This window comes from Cibotium barometz, chromosome 31 (genome assembly GCF_041138505.1).
Source record: "Cibotium barometz isolate CiBa-2024 chromosome 31, ASM4113850v1, whole genome shotgun sequence".
In the NCBI taxonomy this organism is placed as follows: Eukaryota; Viridiplantae; Streptophyta; class Polypodiopsida; order Cyatheales; family Cibotiaceae; genus Cibotium; species Cibotium barometz.
This window is the reverse complement of record NC_141076.1, coordinates 15207890-15231970: the sequence shown is the minus strand read 5'-3', so window position 1 is coordinate 15231970 and position 24081 is coordinate 15207890. Positions and strand designations below refer to the sequence as shown.

The following is a 24081-nucleotide window of genomic DNA, read 5'->3' as shown; positions in this document are numbered from 1 at the left end:
ATTCAACATTCAATCTTGTGTTAAGTCACTACAAGACAATGCTGCCATACACGCATTTCATACACGTGATAAATTACGAGCGCGTGTATGGTCGCGCTTGTATTTGAATAAAATCGGGCGCGTGTATTTTAGCATTTAAGTTCGCGTGTATATTTGCGTTTATCAACGCGTGTATAAACGCGTTTATATACACGCAGTAATACATGCATCTATACACGGTAATATTCACGGATTAATACACGCTATTATACACGGATTAATACACGCCACTATACACGGATTAATACACGCATGGCAGAGAAAAACTGAAGAAAAACTGAATTCCTTTACAAAATTAAAAACTATTTTCTTTAAACCATCTCATAGTACATTACAGTATACATCATTACACAATCCCACTACATGCATTTACAACAATGAAATATATTTCAAAAATAAATCATGCATATGAGATGATAGAAATGTCATCAATTTAGAACGTACAGTGACGGATTGGTTAGGGTTCGATCTCATCTTCAATAAGATCCATCCTTGCCAAACGATCAACATCAATATCCATTTGATCAATTTGTAAGGCTACGATTAAATTTATTCCACTATCGATATTCTGTACTCCATTGATAATGGTATCGATGTCCTGATCATCCTCATCAACATCACCATCATCCTCAATGGTAGGGTCATTCTCATGATCATGAGAAATGGCATGCTCATCCTCATTATCATGATCATCTCTTATTTCTTGATCATCGATCACAACATCTTCAATGGCATGTTCGACATCATCTTCATTGCGGCTTGTTACATCCTCCATATGCTCCATATCAGTGAATGTATTATACATCACTTTGGAACGTGGTGCAATAGGGATGACGTACCACCATTTGATGTCATGCACCATTGGTAGATAGATAACCTACTCAAATACACATAGTACAGTAATTAATTAGCATATCAAAAGTCAAGGGGTACGCGAGCTTAGATATATATGTACATGAAACACATTAGTAAAAAAATGCATACCTGCTCACATTGTTGTGGCAATACGAGCCTATCTTTCTTTGTTTGCCAGAACTTTATAGAGTCAATATTTACATATCCACTTGCATGGCATTTTATCGTTGCATCAGGCTCTTTTTCCACCACGTTCATTTGCCATTTGACATCCAAAACATACACAAAGAAGCGATGAAAGTCAAGCCTAAATATGTCTTGGATTATGCCACAATAATCATCCATTTTTCCATTAGCTCCCTCAAAGCTACAAATGACACCGCAATCTTGCGTATTTCTCTTTTCATCAATTCTTTGTGTTCAAAAATGCTTGCCTTCACACCATATAGCATTGAACATAGTGCTGGACCAAAATAGAAGCAATATTTGTGTAAGCAATGTGAATAAATATTAAAAGCAAATCACTTACAACTAATGCAAAACATTAGTTCTATGTACCTTTGATATGCATCCTCGTGCATACTCCCATTCTTCCGCCGTGATATGCAGCCCCTCGTCGCTCTCTACTCTCTCCATTTCCTCATGCAACCAATCAACATGGATATCATTCGGAAGTGTTGCTAGATGCTTAGGGTACGCCTTCCGAGAGCCATGTTGCCTCCGAAAGAGAGCTCTTTTTGCTTGCCTTTTTGTCTTTGCATCCTCATATCTTGTAACCCATCTGCTCATCACATCACTATTAAGGATACAAGTGAAATTGAGATCATCAATCAATGTTCTGTCAATTACTTTACTCTGTCCTTTTCCTTGAGGCACAATAGAGGTCATCCTCAAGTCCTCTTCATTGCTCCATAGTCGTGGCAAAGAGCTGTCCACCTGACCAAGAAATTCTGAAATATATACAAGAGACTCTTGTATCAACCAACCCTTGGCCATGCTTCCTTCAGGCCTTGCACTTTGCCTCACAAAGTCTTTTAAGGTCTTCATGAAGCGCTCTAGGAAGAACATCCCCCAGCGTGCATGCACAGTACCACATAAAGCGATTTCGTCCACTAAATGCACAATGAGATGTAGTTGACTTGTGAGAATGGTTCGCGGAAAAGTCTCCTCTACCAAACAAACCACCTCCACTGCCATAACACGCGCATCATCCAACGTGGCTGGATCAATTGCTTTGGAACTAACATATTTGAAAAATAAATAAATAGTACGTTATACCTCATGCACGTTCATTTTGCAAGGTATAATGAAGGGTGATCTGAGCATGGGTTTTACATACCTCACAAGCTCGCCCATCTTATAAATACATTTTTTCAAACTCTTATTTGCACAATGGTCGATGCTAGTAGGTAGTATGAACTGCGCACATAAGAGCACATGTATGTATGGTTTATGGCATTACAAAATTTAATTTCAACGTATGTACAAGACTTGGAAAACTCTTACTTGAAGCATCTTGTGCCAATCGTGGGACTTCAACCCATATAGTTGCTCAACGCCTCTTTTCTTAGTGGTTGTAAAGGCTCCCTTCAATGATCTCATGCATCCAGTGGGAGTACGCAAAGTGGTGATGGCCTGCTTTACCTGCTTCTCCTCTTTCTTTGATATAATCCATGGTGCAGGCGGAAGACGAACGTGCCCACCCACCTCTCGTGGCCAAGCTTGACGCATACGTCCTACGACCCGCAAGTCCTCACGTACGCTAACATTGTCTCGTTTACCAATAATATGTTCCCAAATACCAGATCCCACATTCTTGAAGATGTGCATGGGATCAAGAAGATGGTTGATCTTAAGATGGATCCAATATGGCAGCCGAAAAAAAATGGAGTACCTACACAAGGGATTGCTCTATGTGACCTTTAATCCAATAAGAGACTACACAAAACAAGATTGAAAAAATATTACTATACCTATTCATGCCATCTGGAGGAAGAATAGTTGTAGACTCCCAAATACGCTTCCAATCTTTTGCACGAAGTGTTTGTGGAGGAATGTTACTCTTACTAGCAACATATTTAGGATGATCTGAGGGGAGAAATCAATGATGATTATTGAATATAGTCTTACACAAACCCTCGGGGGGGTCACTCACAAAAAAATGTGAATATCACGTGCGTTCAACAGAAGCATATTTTTAATTTATGAAACTTACAGAAATATATTTACATAAGGGTATGATTTAAATTTTTTTTAAAAAAATTACATATTCATAAAGAAAAGGGGATATTATATAGATAAAAAAATTCACAGATAAGGGATTTAAAATATAGGCCTTGAACGCACGCGATAGGGGTATTCTACATATAGTGACCCCCCCGAGCACAAACCGTCAGCATACTCATGTACTAACGAAGGGCCACAAACAGGACATGCATGTTTACCTGATGTTTTCAAACCTGTTAAAATATAAATAAAAGTTAGAATAATAAAGTCAATATGTATAATTAATATATATAGCCAATAGTAATAGAGTAGGGAGGTAATTAGAATTCTTACCAGAACAATCGCTGTATCCTGGAAAGTCATGCATTGTCCACATCAACACTGCTTTTAAGTCGAAGTGTCGAGAGGAGGGAGGCCTACTAATGTCCACCACTGCAACACCTCTCCATAGTTCCTCCAACTCATTAATCAATGGTTCAAGATAAACATCCATATGCTTGACTTTATGTTTCCCTGGAATTAGAAGGGATGACATAAGATATCCCTTCTTGATCGCCATTGATGGTGGAAGGTTGTAATTCACCAACACAACTGGCCACACGCTGTATGCGGTGCTTTTGAAACCAAATGGATTCACTCCATCCATACCCAGGCCAAGTCTCAAGTTTTCTGGGCTCTGTTTTAAAGCTGGGCCACTCATCTTCAACATCCAAGCAGGAGTGTCTGCGTGAATTCTCCACATGCCATCATCCGATCGATGTGAGGAATGCCATGACATGAGCTCTGCTATGGATTTGCACTTGAACATGTGTTTGATGCGAGGAATTATAGCAAAGTGTCGCAAGACTTTACGAGGTACATCAAAACTCTTCATATCTGTTCTGTACCTTGCTTCACCACAAGTGGGACAATGTAGAGCCTCCTTATGCGTCCCACGAAAGAGAATGCAATCATTGACGCATGCATGTATGCGATCATAATCCAGTCCTCCCAGAGATGTCACATAGCACCTCGCTATGTCTCTTGAGGTGGGTAGTTTATTTTCCTTTGGAAGCATGTTTGATAATAGCCTGCATCCAATATCATCAATTATAATTAGTCTTAAATCCTAAACCTTAAACCACTAATTTAAATTTGTAAGTTAGAATGCTTACTTCAATAATGCGTCAAGACTTGCATTGCTCCATCCATAAACTGTTTGTATATTAAGTAGTTCAAGTGAAGCACGTAAAACAGAGAATGTGCACCCTTCAAACACCGGTGTCGATGAAGCCTTATAAAGATGCTCTTGTTCCATATCATCGTCGTCCATACCTTTGGGATCATCCTTAAAAAGATTCTGCACCATATCATCAAGCACCTCCTCTTCCACAACTTCGTGGGGTGCAGGGCTATTGTCATCCCTTTCCCACTCATCTCTGACAATAGATCCCGAAGCTCCAGCATCATCTCGTCGATGCTTTGCGTGCTCTCGTCGCGCGTAGGGTACCATGTTAGGGTGTGGTACTGCATCTTGCTTCAATTAGAGTTTATATATTACAACTCTATTAATTTAATTTGGATACCATGAGTCATTTGAATACCATCAATTTACATCTACTCACCTCTAAACCTGTTTGATTCCATTCTCCATACATGGAGATGTGATTCAAGGTAATTCGACGTGCTCGTACAATGCATCCTTGACATCGATTACACATACATTTGATCCGTTGTCCCAACCACACATCGCGATTACGATGACGCATTGTCTCATCTTCCCCAGAACTGCTTGAAGAGGTTGATGACATCCTATGTACAAACCAGAAAACACAAAATCATAATATGTTTTTAATGAAAGTATAAAAATCGCGTGTATTGACGCGGCTATTTCCTAAAAATTGCGTGTATTAACGCGGCTATTTCCTAAAAATCGCGTGTATTAACGCGGGTAATTCCTGCAAAACGTGTGTATAAACGCAGCTAAAATATCATACACGCGAATATACACGCATTTATAAACGCGACGGTATGTTTAAACTAAAAATAGCCCGCCTTCCCCAAATATAGATTTTGAACTAACATATCAACACTGCTTTCGTTTTCGCCTCTTCCAACAGTAACGAAACCTAAGTGCAAGGAGGGAGCAGAGAAGCAGCACACACGGGAGAAGGAGGGAGCAGAGAAGGAGCAGAGAAGACTCACTTTTTTAGAGGTGAGTCAGTTTGTCCTGTGCCTTGTCTCTTTCCTCAGATTTGTTTATGCTATTTGCTCTTTGCTTTTTGGGTTTGTCTCCGTCCTTTTGCTTCTGTGCACACGATTGGGTGAATGATTCTGACAGGGGCGACAATGGTCCTTTTATAAGGACACTTTGTCTTTGTCGGAGGTCGGTCCTTTTGAAAAAAAAATTCGCAGGTCGCGTGTAGAAACGCGTGTAAAAGCGCGTGTACTCTATCTGCAGAGTCTGTTCACGCGGATATACAAGCGTTTCTGGACGGGTGTATACACGCGTTTTTTGACGGGTGTATACACGCTTTTCTGCACGGGTGTATACACGAGACTGCGTTTCAAAATTCATGATTTGCAGGCAACACAACTGATTTGAATGATGATATTTGTGTGAGTCAAGAGACAGCCCATGATGTACATGAAGATGTTTGTTGTTGCAGGTTCTTTATGGATATTCCAGGTTCTTCATCCGATCCATTTGCGTACAGCAATTGGCTGATGGAGATGCTGAATCATTTTGGGCGCCATCCTGGTCCAGTTGAGCTTATAGAGTATATGTATGCCCATCCCCCTCCTTCCCTGCCTGGTGTCTATACCCCTACCGCGAGTATCCAGGGCACTCCAGTGCCGTCTATTCCTCCGAGTCCGACGAGACGGCATGCAGCTTCTCCTCTTCCACGTCCACCGAGGAGACATACCTCGTCCCAGTCACACTCACGTACACCCTCACAGCCACCATCACGTGCTCCCTCAGAGCCACCGTCATGTCAGGGCTCATAGCAACCGTCACGTAGACAATCCCCCAATCGTGACTCCACCCGTAGCAATAGGAAGAGTGGGAGTGGAGGATGCGGCGGGTGCTTTGGTGGGGGAGGTGGGGGAGGTGGGGGAGGTAGTAGGGCACGCGGTGAGAGAGGAGATAGAGGGAGAAGAGCTAGAGGAGACAGTTCGGAAGAGGAGGAGATGAGAGAGATGGAGAGAGTGGTCTGCTATGATGTGACGGATAGGGGCGGGATAGTGATGGATGCGAGGGGGAGGGAGGTAATGGAGTACATGCGTGGGGTAGTATCAAACTCATATAGAAATTGTTTTATTAAATTTAAAGATCAAAATAGCCGACTAGTTGGGGAGGTGATAGAGGCTGTACATAGTCGGTACCCCAATCCCCCACATGCTATATTCTCGGATGTATGGGGAAGGATGCGAATAAGGGAGATCTTAAGTAATAAAAGATCTCACCTTAAAAAACTCGCGTACGATGACCGGCTAAATGTAGCTGCGGGTGGCTATCCTACCGAGAAACCTGCCCACTGCGCACAAACGCGAGTGGAAGGAGGCAAAGAAACGAGCAGAGGGTGGCGTGAAGAGCAGGCAGCATGTGGAGGCACGACGGATCTAGATGGAGACCATTGGATCTTCGCATTTCGGATCTGGCGGCGTCGAGTCATGGGAGGCAGAGTTCGTAAGTATCTTGCCACTTTATTTGATTGTTTACTTAATTCATTGATTCTATGATTGTTTTAATCTTACAAATTGTGTTGATTATGATACAGCGACGAGTTACGGGGAGAAGGCCCACAACCCACGATACTGCGTATGCTCGTTGGCATAGCAGACGTGACACGTGGGCCATCTTCAGAGCCGAGGGACGTATTACGGACGCGCAGTTTGAGATGGCCATGAGACCATACGGTCGACAGGTACTTGAAAATTCTAAACGAATGATTTTGGTTTATTGAATTACATATATATATACTTATATACTATATATTACTTGAACAGGCACAAGCTGTTGATGATCCACCCGCCGCCACTGCAGAGGGTGGACGTGAGCACTACTCATCAGACATTCCAACCGATGTGAGCTCATCTGAGCATGGAGGGAGCACCGAGTCATCATCTGGGTCTGAGTAGTACTCAGACTCATAGTATCACATTCCATATTGAGGATATGGTTGTATATATTTTTTTGTAAACTGAGGCCATGGGCTACTTCGAGATATGGACTCCCTTGTATACATGTATGAAATTTTGATAGTAATATTGAATTGATTGATCGATAGGATTACATTCATGTCTGTCTTGAATCATGTATTGACAATGTATGCATTCATGTCGTTCTTGTCTTAATCTCCCTCGTGCATATGTTCTTCGTGGATGGTCTAATGGGATGGTCTAATGCACAAAAAAAAAAAATCCAGAGAGTGTTATTGGGTGCTGGAATGCTAGAACAGTATTCAGGCACCAAATAGCACTCTCTGGATTTTTTTTTTTGCTCTCTGTTCGCGTGTATAAATGCGTCAGAACTGCTAAAACTCGCGTGTATTTACGCGGATAATCTGTAAAATATGCGTGTATTAACGCGTCAAAACTGACAATTACGCGTGTATAAGCGCATCTAAATTAAAGAAACGCGTGTATAGACGCAGGTATCAACGCGTCTGAGACATCTGAACTGAACTGAACGCGGCTATACACCCGTGTATAAGCGCGTGCGTCTACATTAAAGAAAGGTGTGTATAGCCGCATGTATCAACGCGTCTGTGAAAAGAACGCGGCTATACACCCGTGTATAAGCGCGTCTGAGAGGTCCTATACACGCGCTTTTACACGCATGTCTGTGGCCACGATGATACACGCGCTGATACACGGGCCCGCTACTTTTTTTCACAAGTCATTTTTAGCGGCTAGGAGCGCGGGTATGAGCCCGATCCCTTGTAGTGAGTGTAGTCCTAGTTAGATGTGGATTATTGTCCGGATTCAGGACAGACTTCGAAACTATCCTGCTTTGGAGTCATGATCAATCTCCTCGCGCTTCGGAAGACAGGTAGCTCTTCGTCCTAGCATTTGATTATTACATTGGGAACAATTGCGTTAGTCCCTGCTCCCCTAGAACCAACTAGGTAATCCAAAACCATGTATGACCGGACTCTAACATTAGGTAGCTTCCAAGGCATGCTGGTAGTTACCTAAGCATGTTTGTAGCTTTCAATGCATGCCAGGTTCTACCTTGCAGCTTCCAATACATGCTGGTAGCTAGGCATGTTGGTAGCTATTGATATGAACCGGTAGCTCCTAATGCATACCTAGTGCTATCGGCATGCACTAGGAGCTTCCAGTGCATGTCATGCTACCTAGGCATGCCGGTAGTCTTCTAATGCCTGGGTAGCCCCTTATGCATGCCAGGTTCTACTGACATGCATTACGAGCTTCCAATACATGCTTGGTGCATGTTGGTAGCCTCCTAATGCACAGGTAGCTTCTAATGCATGGTGGGTGTTACTGACATGCACTAGGAGCTTCTAATACATGCTTGGTGCATGCCAGGTTCTATCAGCATTGGCTAGGAGTTTCCAAGGCATGAGGGTAGCTGCCAACGTAGGCCGGGTGTTGCTACCAGCATGCATTAGGAGCTTCCAAGGCACAACAATAGCCTTCAAGGCATGTTGGTAGCTTCCAAGACATGCATCAATAGCTTCTGCAAGTTGGGTGCTACCAACATGTATTAGGAGCTTCCAATGAATGTCGAGTGCTACACCGAAGCATGCTGGTAGCTTCCACTGCATGTCAGGTGCTATGGTATGCACTAGGAGCTATGCACTAGGAGATTCGAATACATGTTAGGTCCTACCTAGGCATGTTGAGAGCTTCGAATGCATGTCCACCGCTATCCGCGGCATGCACTAGGAGCTTCCAATGCATGCCGGTAGCTTCCATAACTTCCAATGCATGCAAGGTGTATTGGCATGCACTAGGAGCTTTCAATGCATGGTACCTAGGCATGTCAGTAGCTTCCACCAATGCCGGTGGTACTTAGGCATGTCAATATCTTTCAAGGCATGCTGGTAGCTTTCAAGGCCTGTCAGTAGCTCTTAACGCATGTCGTGTGCTGCTATGGGAATGTACTAGGAGCTTCTAGTGCATGCCAATTGCTACCTAGGCCATACACTGGTAGCTTCCAATGCATGTCGATAGCTACCTAAGCATACATATATATGCTTTATGCAGCATGAATAAGAGATTTATCCTATTTATGTTTATGCATGAATAGATGGCAATTTATTTAGCAGCCTGATGTTACACGTGAAACAGGAGTAGATATCCCAATAATCCTGTAAGTATATTGCCTCAAATTGTATCTTATCTTTTAAGAAAAGAAGGTTACCTTAAATAACAACATAAAATCAATGCTCATTTATTTGTATGTCCATAGCTTGAAGCAGTGGACTTCCTCCCTATGCAAGACGAATATGATTTTTCATTACAATGAGGTTTGGAAGCTCTCTTTTGAAAGGGTACAAGATGAAGGATGGATTGTTATTTCTAGAGGCCATGCTTGGCAAGCATGTTAAGTACATTCCTAAAACCATAACCTCTTTATTTTTTCAACTTTTTTTTACACTTGTGTTAGTTTTATCATGTTACTACAAATAGTGTTACTACAAATGGTAGTGCAAATGTGCAAGCAAGAAGTAATGTAAATGTGAGAGAAGAGTGTGGAGATACAAGGGATAGTAATAATCAAAATGCATGAGATGTATACCCCTCAATGTAGCCCCTTACTCCATATATTTTCGTTATGTTTTATTTTATATATGACCTTTTCGGACTCATACACTTATGTAATTTGTCCAAGTATTGTAATAGAATTATGACATTTGCAAAGTGTGAACTACAATTGTCTATTTTTGTGCATTTGTAAAGATCTACATTATATATATCGATGATGATGAGTATGAATTGAACTTGATGTATTGAAGAAGTTTTACTATATGTGTATCAGAAAACAAAAATTTGGGATAAAATGGCGAGTCTTGTGATGGCTCCCGAGTCTACCCAGCTTTTCTTTAGCAGGTTACCGAATCACTATTGGGCACTGAAATTTCACTACTAAGCAAATAATAACATTTCTAGCAGTGAAATAGGTCTGACATCTCCGTGCCCTTGTAGTTACAAAAGCGCTCCTATTTTCTCTTATAGACTCTTATTTTGTTGTAGTGTTTATCCGTTTGCTGTTTTCTCCATGATAAAAAGAATACACAAAAGATAAGATAAATATATTAGCTCTGAAAGAGGTTACCAAAACCCTTATCTATATAGAATAGCATCATTGAGGATAAGAAATAGGCAAGGGTACCTTCAATACCCTACACATATGTTCTTGCACAACAAAAGGACGAAAATATTTGAGAAAAAAGGGGTTACATGCATATTATCTCACCTTAATAGGAGGGAATGTTTGAAAACATGAGGCATTCAACTGGGGGCTTCACCTAAAAATATGTAACTATAGCACCTGAGTTCATCAGAAGGGGTATATTATTTTTAAAAATTTATAGGATTATATTTATAGGATATGTTTTTAAACCAGTTTTGAAAAAAAAAATTATGAAGAAAAAGGAGTCATTTTATTCACCAAAGTATGTAGGTGTAAGGAGCTTTTTAAATACTCCTTGAACAAATGTGATACATAGGATTTCTTCATAGTGCACTCCCCGAGACCTTCAATCGCACATTATCTATATTCCCAAAAAATGCACCTCACAATAAGCCTTTCTTTTGAGGGTTAATGCAAGGCTCAAAAAAAAGGAGGGTTATTGAGAGGCCTAATGCTTTGTTAGAAAACTTTCCCGAAGTGCCTAACTTTCCCTTGCTAAAAAACTTTCTCAAACTGCCAAATTTCCCTTCCTAGAAAACTTTCTCCAGCTTTCTTACACTGCCCACTTTCCCTTCCTAGAAAACTTTCTCCAACTACTGGTATCCCCCTTACTATTCTAATGAAAAACTAACCATTATCCCATGTGGGTTGACACAAGGATGTTGAGCATCTAGGCTACTATATAGTTATTATGGTACTATATAGATAAGATATCCATTGCTCACTCATTAAAACATGAGGGTAAAATATTGATGTGTAAGCATTGATATCTAACACATTATTTCTTATAGATTTGCAAAGTTCACTAAATTTGATCATACTATTTGGAAGAAGGTGCCATAATGAATCTTTATTCTAAGAGAAGACTTGAATTATTTTTTTGTTTAATCTTTCTTAAATCTTAGTGCATTATAGCAAAATTAGGATTTTTATGCATTAAGGTGTCAATTATAGTTGAAAAATGTTTTAATGAAAACTTCATTGAGAGCTATAAGAGCTTTATGTGTTTGTGTTCTTAATATTCTCACATTAGGACTATATTAGAGTGCCTTTGGTTGAAGCACATTAGCAACACGTGAAGAGCCTAGTTTCCATGATAGCTTTCCAAAACCAAAGGATCATAGGAAATATAGCACCCATGATTTTGGAAATCCATGATCTATTGAAAAACACTTTCTAAAGAGATTAAAGTTTTGATCCTAGATAAATGACATTATGTATTATTTTAATAAAATGGATGAAAAAACTTAGAAGATATATTAAGACTTCTTAAGCCTCTCAGTCATGCATAAAGCGTGCCTCTATAGTTTCTTTTTATAAAATATAAATGAGTATATGCATTTTCATCAATATTGGTTGGCACAGAAATTTATTGGGTGTTGTTAATCTTTGTTTAGATGTACACAATGATGAACATGAGATTTTTAAAAAGGTCTCAAACTTGAGAGAAGCATCTTACTCTAAAACATGGTGCTATATTACCATTGTAAATAGTAAAGGAGCCAAAGTATGAGTGTTGATTTAATTTACATTAAACATCATACATTTAATTTAGATCATACATCGTACGTCATAGTAAAGGAGTAAAAATACGAGTGTTAATTTACAACATACATCAAATTCATTCAAAGGGATGGTGAGGATGACAACTTAGTTTTTTAATCACCTTTTCCAATCCTATGTTTTTTTAACTTTTAACTCTCATTTAATATTTTTAAATGAATAATTAATAATGATTGCTTTGGGGAGTATTTTTCTATGGCTCAGTCGTTCTTCAATGGTTTAACTAAAACACCTAAAAATTTTGTGTAATGGCAAACACATTGAGTTCTAGAGACTTCTAAGTGAGAGCCGAAAGTGTTCTTTAATATTTTTAAATGAATAATTTAAATAATTAATAATGATTTCTTTGGGGGAAAAATTCAATGTATTTTTTCATGGCTCGGTCGTGCTTTAATCGTTTTAACTAAAACACCTAAAAATTTTGTGTAATGGCAAACACATTAAGTTCTAGAGACTTCTAAGTGAGCCGAAAGTGTTAGACTTACCATAAGTCTCTATAACTATACTCATATTACAAGCCAAGTAGAAAATTTGGAAAAGTAATTAAGCTTCCCAAATAGCACATTACTCTGCAAAGTCTTCGTAGAATAAATATATAAATCATCTAGTATTGGTGATAAGATTATTTAATAAGCTTGAATCTTATTATTTAGTAGTATAAACATAGGACAACATAAGAACCTTCCTACACGGGTCAATCGTTATATAACATAAACATGAAGGATTTGTCTATTATGAGACTTAATTAGAGGTATAACTGTAATTATAATACAACTCAAGTAGAAAACTCGAAAAAGTGATTAGGCTTCCTAAAAATAGCACACTACTTTGTAAAGTCTTTGTACAATAAATACATAAATAGTCTAGTGCTTGGTAATGAAATTATATCATGAACTTGAATATTATTATTTAGTAATATGCACACAAGAGAATAGATTATATGGGTCAATCAATATATAACATGAGCATGTCCATTTAGGACTGATTTGAATTTGTTAATTAATTGATTGATTTTCTTCTTTTTTTTTTAACTCATCGGCTATTAACGGTCGAATTAAATGTGTTGCCACATACTATGATATAGGCTCTTTTCCCAATCAGTTTAAGGAGTCTAGAGTCGAGATTGTTGCCCATATATTTATATATTTATATTCACATCAATATACATACATCTTTAGTATCTTGGAGTTTTTTTCTCTTCTTTTTTCTTTTTTTTTTTTGGGTTGAGAAAAGCTGTGGAAGGCATATATAGCGTCTCCCCATACTGGCTTTTTGGACTTGGGTAATGTGGCTATAGCCTGCTGTCTGATACACTTAAGCATCTCAATATTTGCTAGGGTATGTGCATTGAGTATTTAATGAAACATTTAAAGTTTAGTAAGCTAGGTCTTCATCTCGGCCTGAGGCTTTCAACGTAGCGAAGGAGTATTGGCGCTTTTCCTTCGGTTGTAGAGGAGCTGCCACTCACGTCCGCAGAGGGAGGTGTGTTGTCCATCTCGATGTTAGCAGCTTCTCTCAGCACGTGAACCACCTCGCTCATGCTGGGTCTCTTGCTCCGATCGCTATCCACGCATCCTAATGCAACATCAATCACCTTCCACATCGACTCCAGCTTGTACCCCTTCATCAACACGGGATCCACAATGTCTCCGATCTTATCTTGCAGTATGGCTGGTTTAACCTGTTTCCAAATGCACCATTAACCATATATAATTAACATCCGCTTCTAAAGCCTTTATTCATCATCCACAGAAGCTTTAGTTTTAAGCGAAACAATTCCTCCGTTAATGGCACACACCCAATCGACAATATGTGGCGGACTGCTGAAAGCATCGATCGGGGCTCGGCCGCATACCAGTTCAAACAACACTACACCAAAACTGTACACATCACTCTTGTCCGTCAGCTGATTCGTCGCATTGTATCTGCATGCATGAAGAGTCAGGAATTGATTCATGCGGTTAATATTGATGATAGACGTGCACTTTTACCAGCTGCATTATAATCAGAACCACTCGGTACCCTGAAAGATATACTTGATGATTTGACTTAATTAGAACCACTCGGTACCCTGAAAGAATGCTTACGCAGGATCAAGATAGCCTGCTGTCCCAACCACATTTACGGTTGATACATGAGATAAGGCGCTGTCGCCTTCTTTCAACCTTGAAAGCCCAAAATCAGCGACCTTCGCCTGCATCTTTTCGTTGAGAAGAATGTTGCTTGTTTTCACATCTCGGTGGATGATTGTAGGATCACAGCCAATGTGCAGATATTCAAGGCCTGGAATGTAGAACCAGGTTGTGAGCACGAAGCGGCTGTCCTCTTCACCACATGAAAATTTGAGACCAAAAAATTCTACAAGTATTCAAGCACTACTTAATCTGTCTCTTCCACAGTATGAGCACGTAACTATATACCATCCGTATTGAACTTGGTAACTTACCTTGCCAGTTTTGCGTGAGGGCAACGCATCAAATATCTAATCCATTAATATTAATTTAGAGGTTAGATCAACACGTGGAAAGAAAAATTCCCATATTTAGATGGCGTAATAGCTTTTGTAACATAAACCGGCATAAATTATCCGCTGAATTGAAGCTTTGCAAAGATGTTATCGAGTCAAACCTGGATATGCATAGTTTAACAAAGTTTATTTTTTCGGTTAACCTGACACCTCTATGGTATTTTAAAACATAGTTTTCTTGTGATGTTTTCTAGCCAAGGTCTAGGCACTTGCAAATAACCTTGAAATGTACCTACAAGCAATTCAATTTTTGATCCAACCAATTGTGTATTCACTATTTTCTCATTAGAAAGTTTGCAAACTTTATGACGTAATTATTCAAGAAATGTGTCATTATGATTGCAAGGATGCTCGATTAGACTCTTCTTCCTTTTTCCTTGATAGCAACTTGAAGCTTGTAATGTGCATTTATGCAGACAGATGCCGTTTTCATGGAGTCATGGTGCTGGTAGTAATTCGAGTTCTATTAAGTCTCTCGACTCATCCAAATTATCCTCGGCAATGTGAAACTTTACACTAGACCAAGAAACAAAGTTACATAGACTAGACACATGATGAAAACCAACAACACATAATTGAGTAAATAACCAGACTAATTGAATTACTATTGAGGCTATGCATACATATCAATTGTAATGGTTGAAACCGTTGCTAAAGTCCATTCATAATGGAGTTGGTTTTTATTGCTAACATAGGTTAAGTTAACTCTAGTTCTAACACGCCCCCTTAAAAACAACTTCATTGAAGTTCTAGAAAATTACATTCTAGGAACCGGCTTGGTAAGGAAGTCAACCTGCACTTGTTCAGGGGGGCAGAGGGGCAGATATACTACAACTGCATATGGCCACTCCATATTAGAACTCATATGAAATGATAACAACATATTGTCATGAAGAGAAACATTAGAGTAGCTCTGGAAGCTGATAAAGTTAATCTATGTTTTTATGTTTTTTAAATAGCATTATATTGTATGCATATGGTCATTTTTTTCTTGATGAATTTAAGTCGTTAGAGCTCTGGGGGGCACACAAGGAATGGAGAGATCCTATTACCTCTCACAAAAGAACTGTTCTTCAAGAACACGTGGCATGGTGGGGGAATAAGGAAGAGCAATGCCCTCCATGAGATAGTCAATTGATTCTTTAAAATCTGGGTGGGAGGAACACAATAAATCTGAAAAACAAAATTACCCCTTACATTTTATCCTCAAAAAGGTCATACATGCATGAAGAAGCCATGCATGGGTTGCCTCATGTGTGAGATAGCGGCAACAATGATGGTTTTTGCAATACGTCATATGATGGCAAGAAGTACATTTGCATGTGGCCACTTTGTATTAGATCTCATATGAAATGATAACAACATATTCTCATGGAGAGAAACATTAGAGTAGCTGTGGAAGCTGAGAAAGTTAAGCTATGTTTTTATGTTTTCTAGAATATATTATATGCATATGGTCACTTTTTTCTTGAGGAATTTGGGTCACTAGAGCTTTGGGGCACACAAGGAATGGAGAGATCCCATTACCTCTCACAAAAGAAGTGTTCTTCAAGAACACCTAGCGTGGTGGGGGAATAAGGAAGAGCAATGCGGCCTCCATGAGATAGTCAATTGGTTCTTTAAAAGTTTGGGAGGGAGGGAGCACATAAAATCTAAAAAACAGAAGCACCCCTTACATTCACCACCATGAGCTGAAACTATGATAACCAACAATCTCTAAGCCTTCATCCTTAGGGAGATGAGTTTTTTGTGAACAAGATCTTGAACCTTGTCATCAACAGACAAGCTACAAACCCTCTAGTCAACCCCGTCCCCATCAACACAGTAAATTCCAACCCTAATCCTATCATTCCTAACGCAGATCCAGAACTCACCAAGACAAAGGTGGTTGGGTGTAACATAGTGATTACCCATCTTGAATATATGAAAATCATTTCTATCACTCTGAAGGCTTAAGGGAACCACTCGGAGCCACAAGGACTACAATCCTAGTGATGCTTCCCAACACAAGTTATTTTCCAAGATCTTCCTAGAACTTTGAGGAGAAATGAAGTGAACAACGAGTACCAAGATGGAGAGTGAAGATAAAATGAGGCAAAAGGAGAGTTCCCAAGGTGATCGAGGAATAGAATGAAGCTAGAAGACCAAGGAAGAGGGAAAAGAAAGAATGAAATATGTTAGAAGCATCGACAAGCCAAGCAAAGAAAGCAGCCCACCAAGGAGAGGAAGTAACAGCCCACTAAGAATAGGAAGTAACAACCTACCATGGAGAGAAAGAGGCTGCTCATGAAGAAGAACAAGAGAAAATGCAAAAGAATAAGGAGGAGAATAGGAATCCCAACATGGAAGGTATATGAATTTTACAATGATTGTGTCCCATGGGGGCCAATCCACCAAGGCCACCCCCACAACCAATCATTCCACAAAGAGGAAAAAGGTGAAGATGCCTGGTGGTTAAAGTTCTCTAGGAGATTTGAAAACATTAAAAGACCACACATTTATTAAGTCCAAAGGAATCTTTTACCAAAGTTGTGGAGGAGGTCAAGGACAAGGGTAGCCTCGAAGATCATAGAGTCCAAACAGCTACAGTTATGGCTCTACAGGAGGCCTTCAAAGACATTTTGGTCGCGCTATTTGAGGACTTTGTCTTGTGCCACATATATGCCAAGAGGATTTCTCTAATGCCCAACAGCCTACAACTGGCTAGGGAGCTATATGAGCCGACATGTCTTTGAATATGAGTTATATATAATTTTTTATCTTTCTAGTTAAATAATATAGATATTGTCCATGCTCAATTCATTTACACTTTTTCTAATGGAAAAATCAATATTTTTGTTTGTCCCCACATTGCTAATCTCAAGGTCCATCACTTCACTATGTTTAGTTTCCAATATTTTGTAGTATACAATTTCTTACAAAACCTTTTCAAATGATTATGAAATTGCTTGTCATCTTTGAAAAGGTAACTAAGGTAGTTGATAGAAACCCACTGCTTTTCCTTTTCCCTCTAGTCTCGTACTGTAGGGTTAGATAGTGGCCTCCATGCACTAAATGATTTCATAGAATGAATTGATGTGCAATATTAGATTTTTTTTACTCATCGATTTTTCCATCGAAGATTAGTAGGAGCTCATCCTTCCCACTTGCAAGCCCTACCTTTTCAAGGAAATCTAACAATCTAGGTCTAAAAGGCACCATGGCTAAAGAATTTGTTATAGGCTACAGTGGGCTAGGTAAAGTTTTCAAAAGTTGAAAGACTTGTAATGAAACTACTATGAAGACAATGCTTTTTGAAAGTAATGACAACTTATTAAGTTAACAAAAAAACTTAACATGGATAAAACTCGTGTCTTATAAAGTTTATCATGTATTGAACCTAGTTAATAGAAAAACTTTATGGCTAGTCGTGTATTTTACTTTATGTATACAAATAAAATAATTTTACAAGAATAAAATTAACAATATTAAAATTTAATGTGGATAAATTTTACCTACACAAACAAACTTTACATGTACAAAAATAACAATATTAAAATTTCACACGGACACATTTTACACATACAAAAGATACACAAATGTTATGTATTTGTGGTGGGTAGATGTTGTATAGTCTTATGCATGTTTGATTAAGATAACACGAGGATGCTATAAGTCAATGTAAGCTACCAATTTCTCTTCCCTTTGCCACATCTCCTTATCATCCACCATAAAAATGAAGGTACCATCTAGCCCAAAATGCAAAACCAAGTACTCTCTCATGTTTGAGAGGACACAACGCTGGCACATCCTTAGGAGTTCGCTCAAAAATATGTAAGTCTAGTAAACACTATCATTAGAAAGGTTTTTTACCAAGATTTTGAGAAAAATTTACAAAAATGTTCTTACATAAGGGGGGTGTAAATGGTATTTTGAGAAAAAAAACATAAGTTTATCAACAAAAGAGGTCATTTTATTATTTCAAAATTCAAAAAAAGGGTATTTTTAAATACCCTTTTGAACACATGTTATGTAGGTCTTCTTAAAAGTACACTCCCCGTGGCGACATTAGCAATCTCGTTTTGGAGTGTCTCACCTTTTCCTACATGCATAGAGTCTATGACTGACCTACTTTGGACTCCACATTAGAACACACACTTTTCGATATTCCAATAATATCGCCAGCTCTAATGCATCCCACAAACCTCATGCTAGTACACTCTCATTTCAATGCCCACCACACACTCAACCGCACACATGTCCTAACTACTCCGTCTTCCTCCCACTACCCATGTGGATGGCCCAAGTACTTTTCATGAAGATCCTGTCACTCCAAGTCAACCTCTATCTCCTTCCACAAGCCCACACTCACTTACATCAGACCCTTGTGTTTTTCTTTATCACCTTATTAATCGCAACCCATTCAAACCATGCCTCGTTCGCATACGCCGGCCTCATCTTCGTGCGCTAAAAATACTCGCTTGGTAATAAGCTAAATTTATGCTCAACTGAATGCCATCATTGCTTCTGATTCTGTAGAGCAGAATTACTCGGCCTTCCTCACAGAGGGTGACTCATTAACAATAGAGGAGGCCCTCTCTCATGCTCATGCCACCCTGTGACGCCAGGCTATGGATGCGGAGTTCCAAGCTCTATTCCAGAACACCACCACATGGAGTTTGGTGGCTCTTCCACTTCACAGGTGGCCAATCACCTACAAATGGATCCTTGGTTTGAAGCTCAAAGCCGATGGGTCCACTGACAGATACAAAGCTTGCCTTATCCCTTGTGGATTCTCTCAATCTCATGCTCTCGATTACGACGGGATGTTCTCCCCACTACTCGGCATGACCTCCTTCCGCATCAACGTTGTCATTGCTTCACATTATGATTGGCATCTTCACAACCTCAATGTCAAAACAAGGTTCCTACATGGTGATCTTCAGGAAGAAATCTATCTGGTTCAGCCTCCTCTCTATCAGTCAATCATCATCTCTTGGGAGCGGCGACAAAGTATGTCGGCTCCATAAGGCCTCGTATGGCCGTCAACAATCACCCAGGCACTTGTATTTAAAAATTCATCGTTTTTTGATTGCTCAAGACTATCTTCGACTTTAGTGGATCCCAATATCTTCACACGCCAGTCCAACACAACTTTTCTGATTCTCGGCTCATATGTGTCAATGACATACTGCTAATGAATCGGGAGTATGTCCATGGATCAAGCTAAGAGGGAACTCTCATGCGTTTTCCCTCTTATAAAGGGGGGAGTTATCCTACTGCCTCGGCATCCATGTAGCCTATGATCACCTAAAAGGGTCAATCACTCTCTAGTCTCAATCCAAGTTTGTAGATGAGATTTTGCATTGCTAGAATATGGTGAATTAGAATGGAGTACCAATCCCTCTGGCAAACATCTATAGCGGCTCCATCAATGCAGAAGGAAAAACACTACATGCAAGGGGTTACATATTGTAATGTGTTAGGCAGTATATGTTACTTGGTAACTTGTAGTAGGCCTGATCTCAATTTTACTACATGGTATTTATCAAGGTCAATAAAGGATCCTCGTGGAGCTCCTCATTGGAATGCTCTTAAGAGAATTCTTTGCTACCTGTAACACTCAAAGAACTTCACCATCAGCTTCGAACAGCAACTCGATAAAGTTTACGCAATCTTTCATGGCTGGTTACATGTAGATTGGGAAATGACATGGATACACTTAGATATGTATCCCTTTGATTGTTTGCTAACTCAGTAGAATAAGATTCTATCCTTGCAACCTTCTTTCTGCTTCACCTATAGCTAAGAAGTGTAGCCTTCTATAATATCCAAGAAGACCATTGAGTGCATCACCTTAAAAAACGTAGAAACAAATTCCTATTTCAAGAGGGGGCGGGACACCCGATAGAGGATCCATTGAATAAATTCTACCATCTGTCCAAAGATCAATACTCTTCCTATTATGTGCATGCATGCTTTCCAAGTTGACATCTCTATGAATCTGACCTTCTCTAGTACTCTAAAGGCTTGCATACTCATGGTCAAGATCTATATACAACCTAAATTTGAGCAATTTGTTAGAGATATCTTGGATTGTCATTTTGCAAAGTAAGAAAGAGGATAATCCTTTTAAAAAAGCCTCAAAGGAAGAAAAATGACATGATGAAATCTATCAGGGGAGTATGTAGAATGCAAGTAGAGAAGTGGTGCAAGGAAAAGCCTTAAATGAGCGATATAGGTAATGTGTAGAACAAGGAAGAGAGGAATCACAACCTTCATGGAAGTGTGAAAGTTGCAAAGAAGAGAAGTGACATGAGGAAAAGACTTGGTAAGTGATATAGATGATGCAAATAAGAGGAGATACAACAATGGTGGATGTGAGCATGCATGAGAGAGAGGAATGGAGAAGGAACAATAAAGGAGGGGAAACCACTAGAGGAAGGGAGGAGGGGGAGGACGGGAAGATAGGAGGCAGAGGGGCAGCTAGGAGAGGTGGGAGGAGGGGGGATGAATTTTCGAGGCATCAAAAAGTGAATGAAAGTGACTCTACGATATGCATAAAAAGTAGTAATGAATATCCATCTTATAAGTCACAGAAACTTTAAGAAAAAAGGCTTCAAACATATAATGACACCTCTTAAAGGGCCCTTAGAACATCTCAACCTTCCTCTAATGGAAATAATGAAAAAGATGGGAAAATACTCCAAGAATTAATAAGAGTTTTGGTTTTAAATTTCCATAACGTTTTCATGGTAATAATTTTTTAAACTATATTTTTAAACAAGAAGTATAGAAAAAAATGTTTTTTGTCTCCTTGAGCTTTACCCGAGGATCAATAATATAATATACTATTTTGGTGATAAATTCATTACATAAGTTAGAAATACCTTGAGATGCATCCAAAGCTATTTGTAATCTTGTTTTCCATGGTAGAGGTTTATCTCTAGATTCGACTTCACCTGTAAAAATTCATCAATTGGACTTTGTGAATCTTCAAGTGGACATTAAAATAACCATGTTAACCATCATACAGAAACCTTTAATCTTTTAGTAATTATTAAATAATTTTTTGAATCATATAAAAACATTTACCATAAAGAAGATCTTTAAGGTTTCCTTTTGAGATATACTCATAAATAAGCATATATGTATTCTGTGTGCAATAACCAACAAGAGAAACAAGATGTTTATGACGAACTCTAGAAAGAATGGAGACCTGCATCATGACAAGAGATATAAGTATAAAAGAAAATGAGTCTTCTAAATTATATTATAATTATCTTTACTTCAGGTAACTTTGATTTGAATTAGGGGAGCATAAATAGAATATCTCCTAAATCACAACAAAAAATACTAAGATAAAATGTGCATTTAACAAAAGCAAATATAGTTTTTATGGATCAAAAGGTACATATTCAAGGGGTTGCTTAAACTTATTACCAAAGTGAAACATTCTATACATAATGGGTAGTTTTCCCAAATTAAAATTTTAGGCGAGGGGAATTATTAAAATTAATAAGATACATGGATGGAAGGTTTTGTAAAAGCCCCTTGAATGTAGGTGCTATATTACGAGGGTTTTAACCTAGTCATCACCCCTAAAAATAGAGTCAATAAATAAATTCAACTTAAGGTATATAAGAACCATTTTTGTGATGGAAAAGTGAATCAAAACTTTAAAATTCCATTCTTTTAACAAGGGTTAAGAGGAAGCCAAGGAGTTGGAGGTGAGGGACGCATGATTAAATTCAGGGGGAGGAAGCCAAGGAGTTGGAGGTTAAGAGGAAGCCAAGGAATTGGAGGTGAGGGATGCATGATTAATTTCAAGGGGAGGGATTTATAAGGATGCATGGTTAATATCAATGTTTATATATCACATGTCCTTTTTTAGTGTTACCGAAGAAGTTGAATAACCTCTCTCTCTCTCTCTTTCTCTCTCTCTCTCTCTCTAAATATATATATATATATATCTATCTCTATCTCTGTCTCTTTGTCACTCTCTCTCTCTCTCTCTAAATATCTCACTTAAGCCCTAAAAGGTAATATTTTGCTCCATACTTGTATTAAAATATATATATATATATATTAAATTGATGAAAATTATTTTTTTGAAGATTTAGTAAAAAATTATACTATTGAAGTGTCTTGCCTATCACTCTGAACATATAGGCTAATTGATAGAAATGCATGATTATGTTTATAAATCACATTACCTTGTCTTTTCACGTCGCTTCTAACCTTAGTAAGTGGTGAAAATAGCTTTATGTGAGGTGTTATGTTAGGTTACACTTGACAAAATTAATCAAAGGTGCTATGTGTTGAGATATCAAGCACAACTCTAGTGCTATGAACATTCATGACCGACTTGGGTGATGGCTTCTGAACTTACACCACTGGCATGGTTGGTGAGATTATGTTTTGATATGCTGCCAGTGTGGTGGATGACAGGCTATGTGATAGCCACTTTGGAGTACTAGAGTTATGGCCTATAGGGCCGGCTCATATAGTCGAGTTCACACTATGGACGGACCATTACATTAGGGAAAATTTGGACTCATATTAGGTCCTTTAAAGATTTTTACACATTATCTCTCTACAAAAATGGGCTCATGGTGAAATTTTTGCAAAGCAGCTTAGAAGTGAGCGGATTTTGGAAATTTGGAATCTACGCTTTGAGACCTTTCCAATGATATGTAGCATGATGGGCAATTCTGCATATTCAAGAAGTGCCCAAATTTGGTGATAACCTATGCAAATTTGGTGCATATGTTATCACCAAATTTGGGTACTTCTTAAATATGCAAAATTGCCCATCATGCTATATATCATTGGAAAGGTCTCGAAGTGTAGATTCCAAATGTCCAAACTCCACTTACTTCTGAGTTGATTTGCAAAAAATTCACCATGAGCCCATTTTACAGAGAGACAATGTGTATTAATCCTTAAAGAACTCAATTTAAGTCTAAATATTCCCTAATGTATGTTATTGTAGGAGAGTACTTTCCCTTATAGTATATAATCTTATCTTTTTAACTGTATGGTTGTAGAGAAGAGAAGAAGATAGAAGAAAATTCAGCCATCCATCTCTCGCTTGTGTATCTTGGTCTTTCTTATGTGTGTCAATGTGCTTTCTTGCAAGGAACTTCAGCTCTTCCCCTCCCCTGCATTCTTTTTATGGTATCAAACAAAGGTATTGCTAAGCCTAGATTAGTGTCTGTTTACTTTAGAGTGTTGGTTCATCATGGTTTGTGTATAGAAAAACATTTATGGCACACTCATTATTTTGTTGAGGCCACATCGTTTGGAATGCTAAGAAGAAGGGGAGCTACCGTCATCAACAATTTCATGGAGTTGTTACTGAAATTAGTATTTTCTAGTATGTTGCAAGTTTAATGTTATATTATTTAGTTGCACTTTATGTTAAGATGCCAATGGATTTGGGAAACTTGGAGGGTGCTTCAATGTGGGAAGCACTATGTTGCTACAAATTTTGGTTGCTATTTTTGATGCTTATAAAGAGGCG

The 24081-nt window shown here is 38.7% G+C and overlaps 1 protein-coding gene across 3 annotated transcripts in view; it reads right to left on the bottom strand.

The window, feature by feature from the left end:
* Positions 1-13172: 13172 nt before the first annotated feature.
* The window catches only part of LOC147620541 (putative LRR receptor-like serine/threonine-protein kinase At1g67720), a 119598-nt gene continuing 108689 nt past the window's right edge, over positions 13173-24081 (bottom strand). For 2 of the 3 annotated variants that reach the window (XM_086824765.1, XM_086824766.1), the window contains exons 11-15: positions 21651-21774; positions 21446-21517; positions 14137-14332; positions 13848-13974; positions 13173-13730 (exon numbers count right to left, since the gene is read on the bottom strand). In XM_086824765.1, the coding sequence (XP_086680891.1) occupies positions 13440-13730; positions 13848-13974; positions 14137-14332; positions 21446-21517; positions 21651-21774 (810 nt within the window). In that variant the 3' untranslated portion in view covers positions 13173-13439. Of the gene's footprint in view, positions 13731-13847; positions 13975-14119; positions 14333-21445; positions 21518-21650; positions 21775-24081 lie in introns of those variants that run through there. The other variant, XM_086824767.1, reaches the window with a different exon arrangement.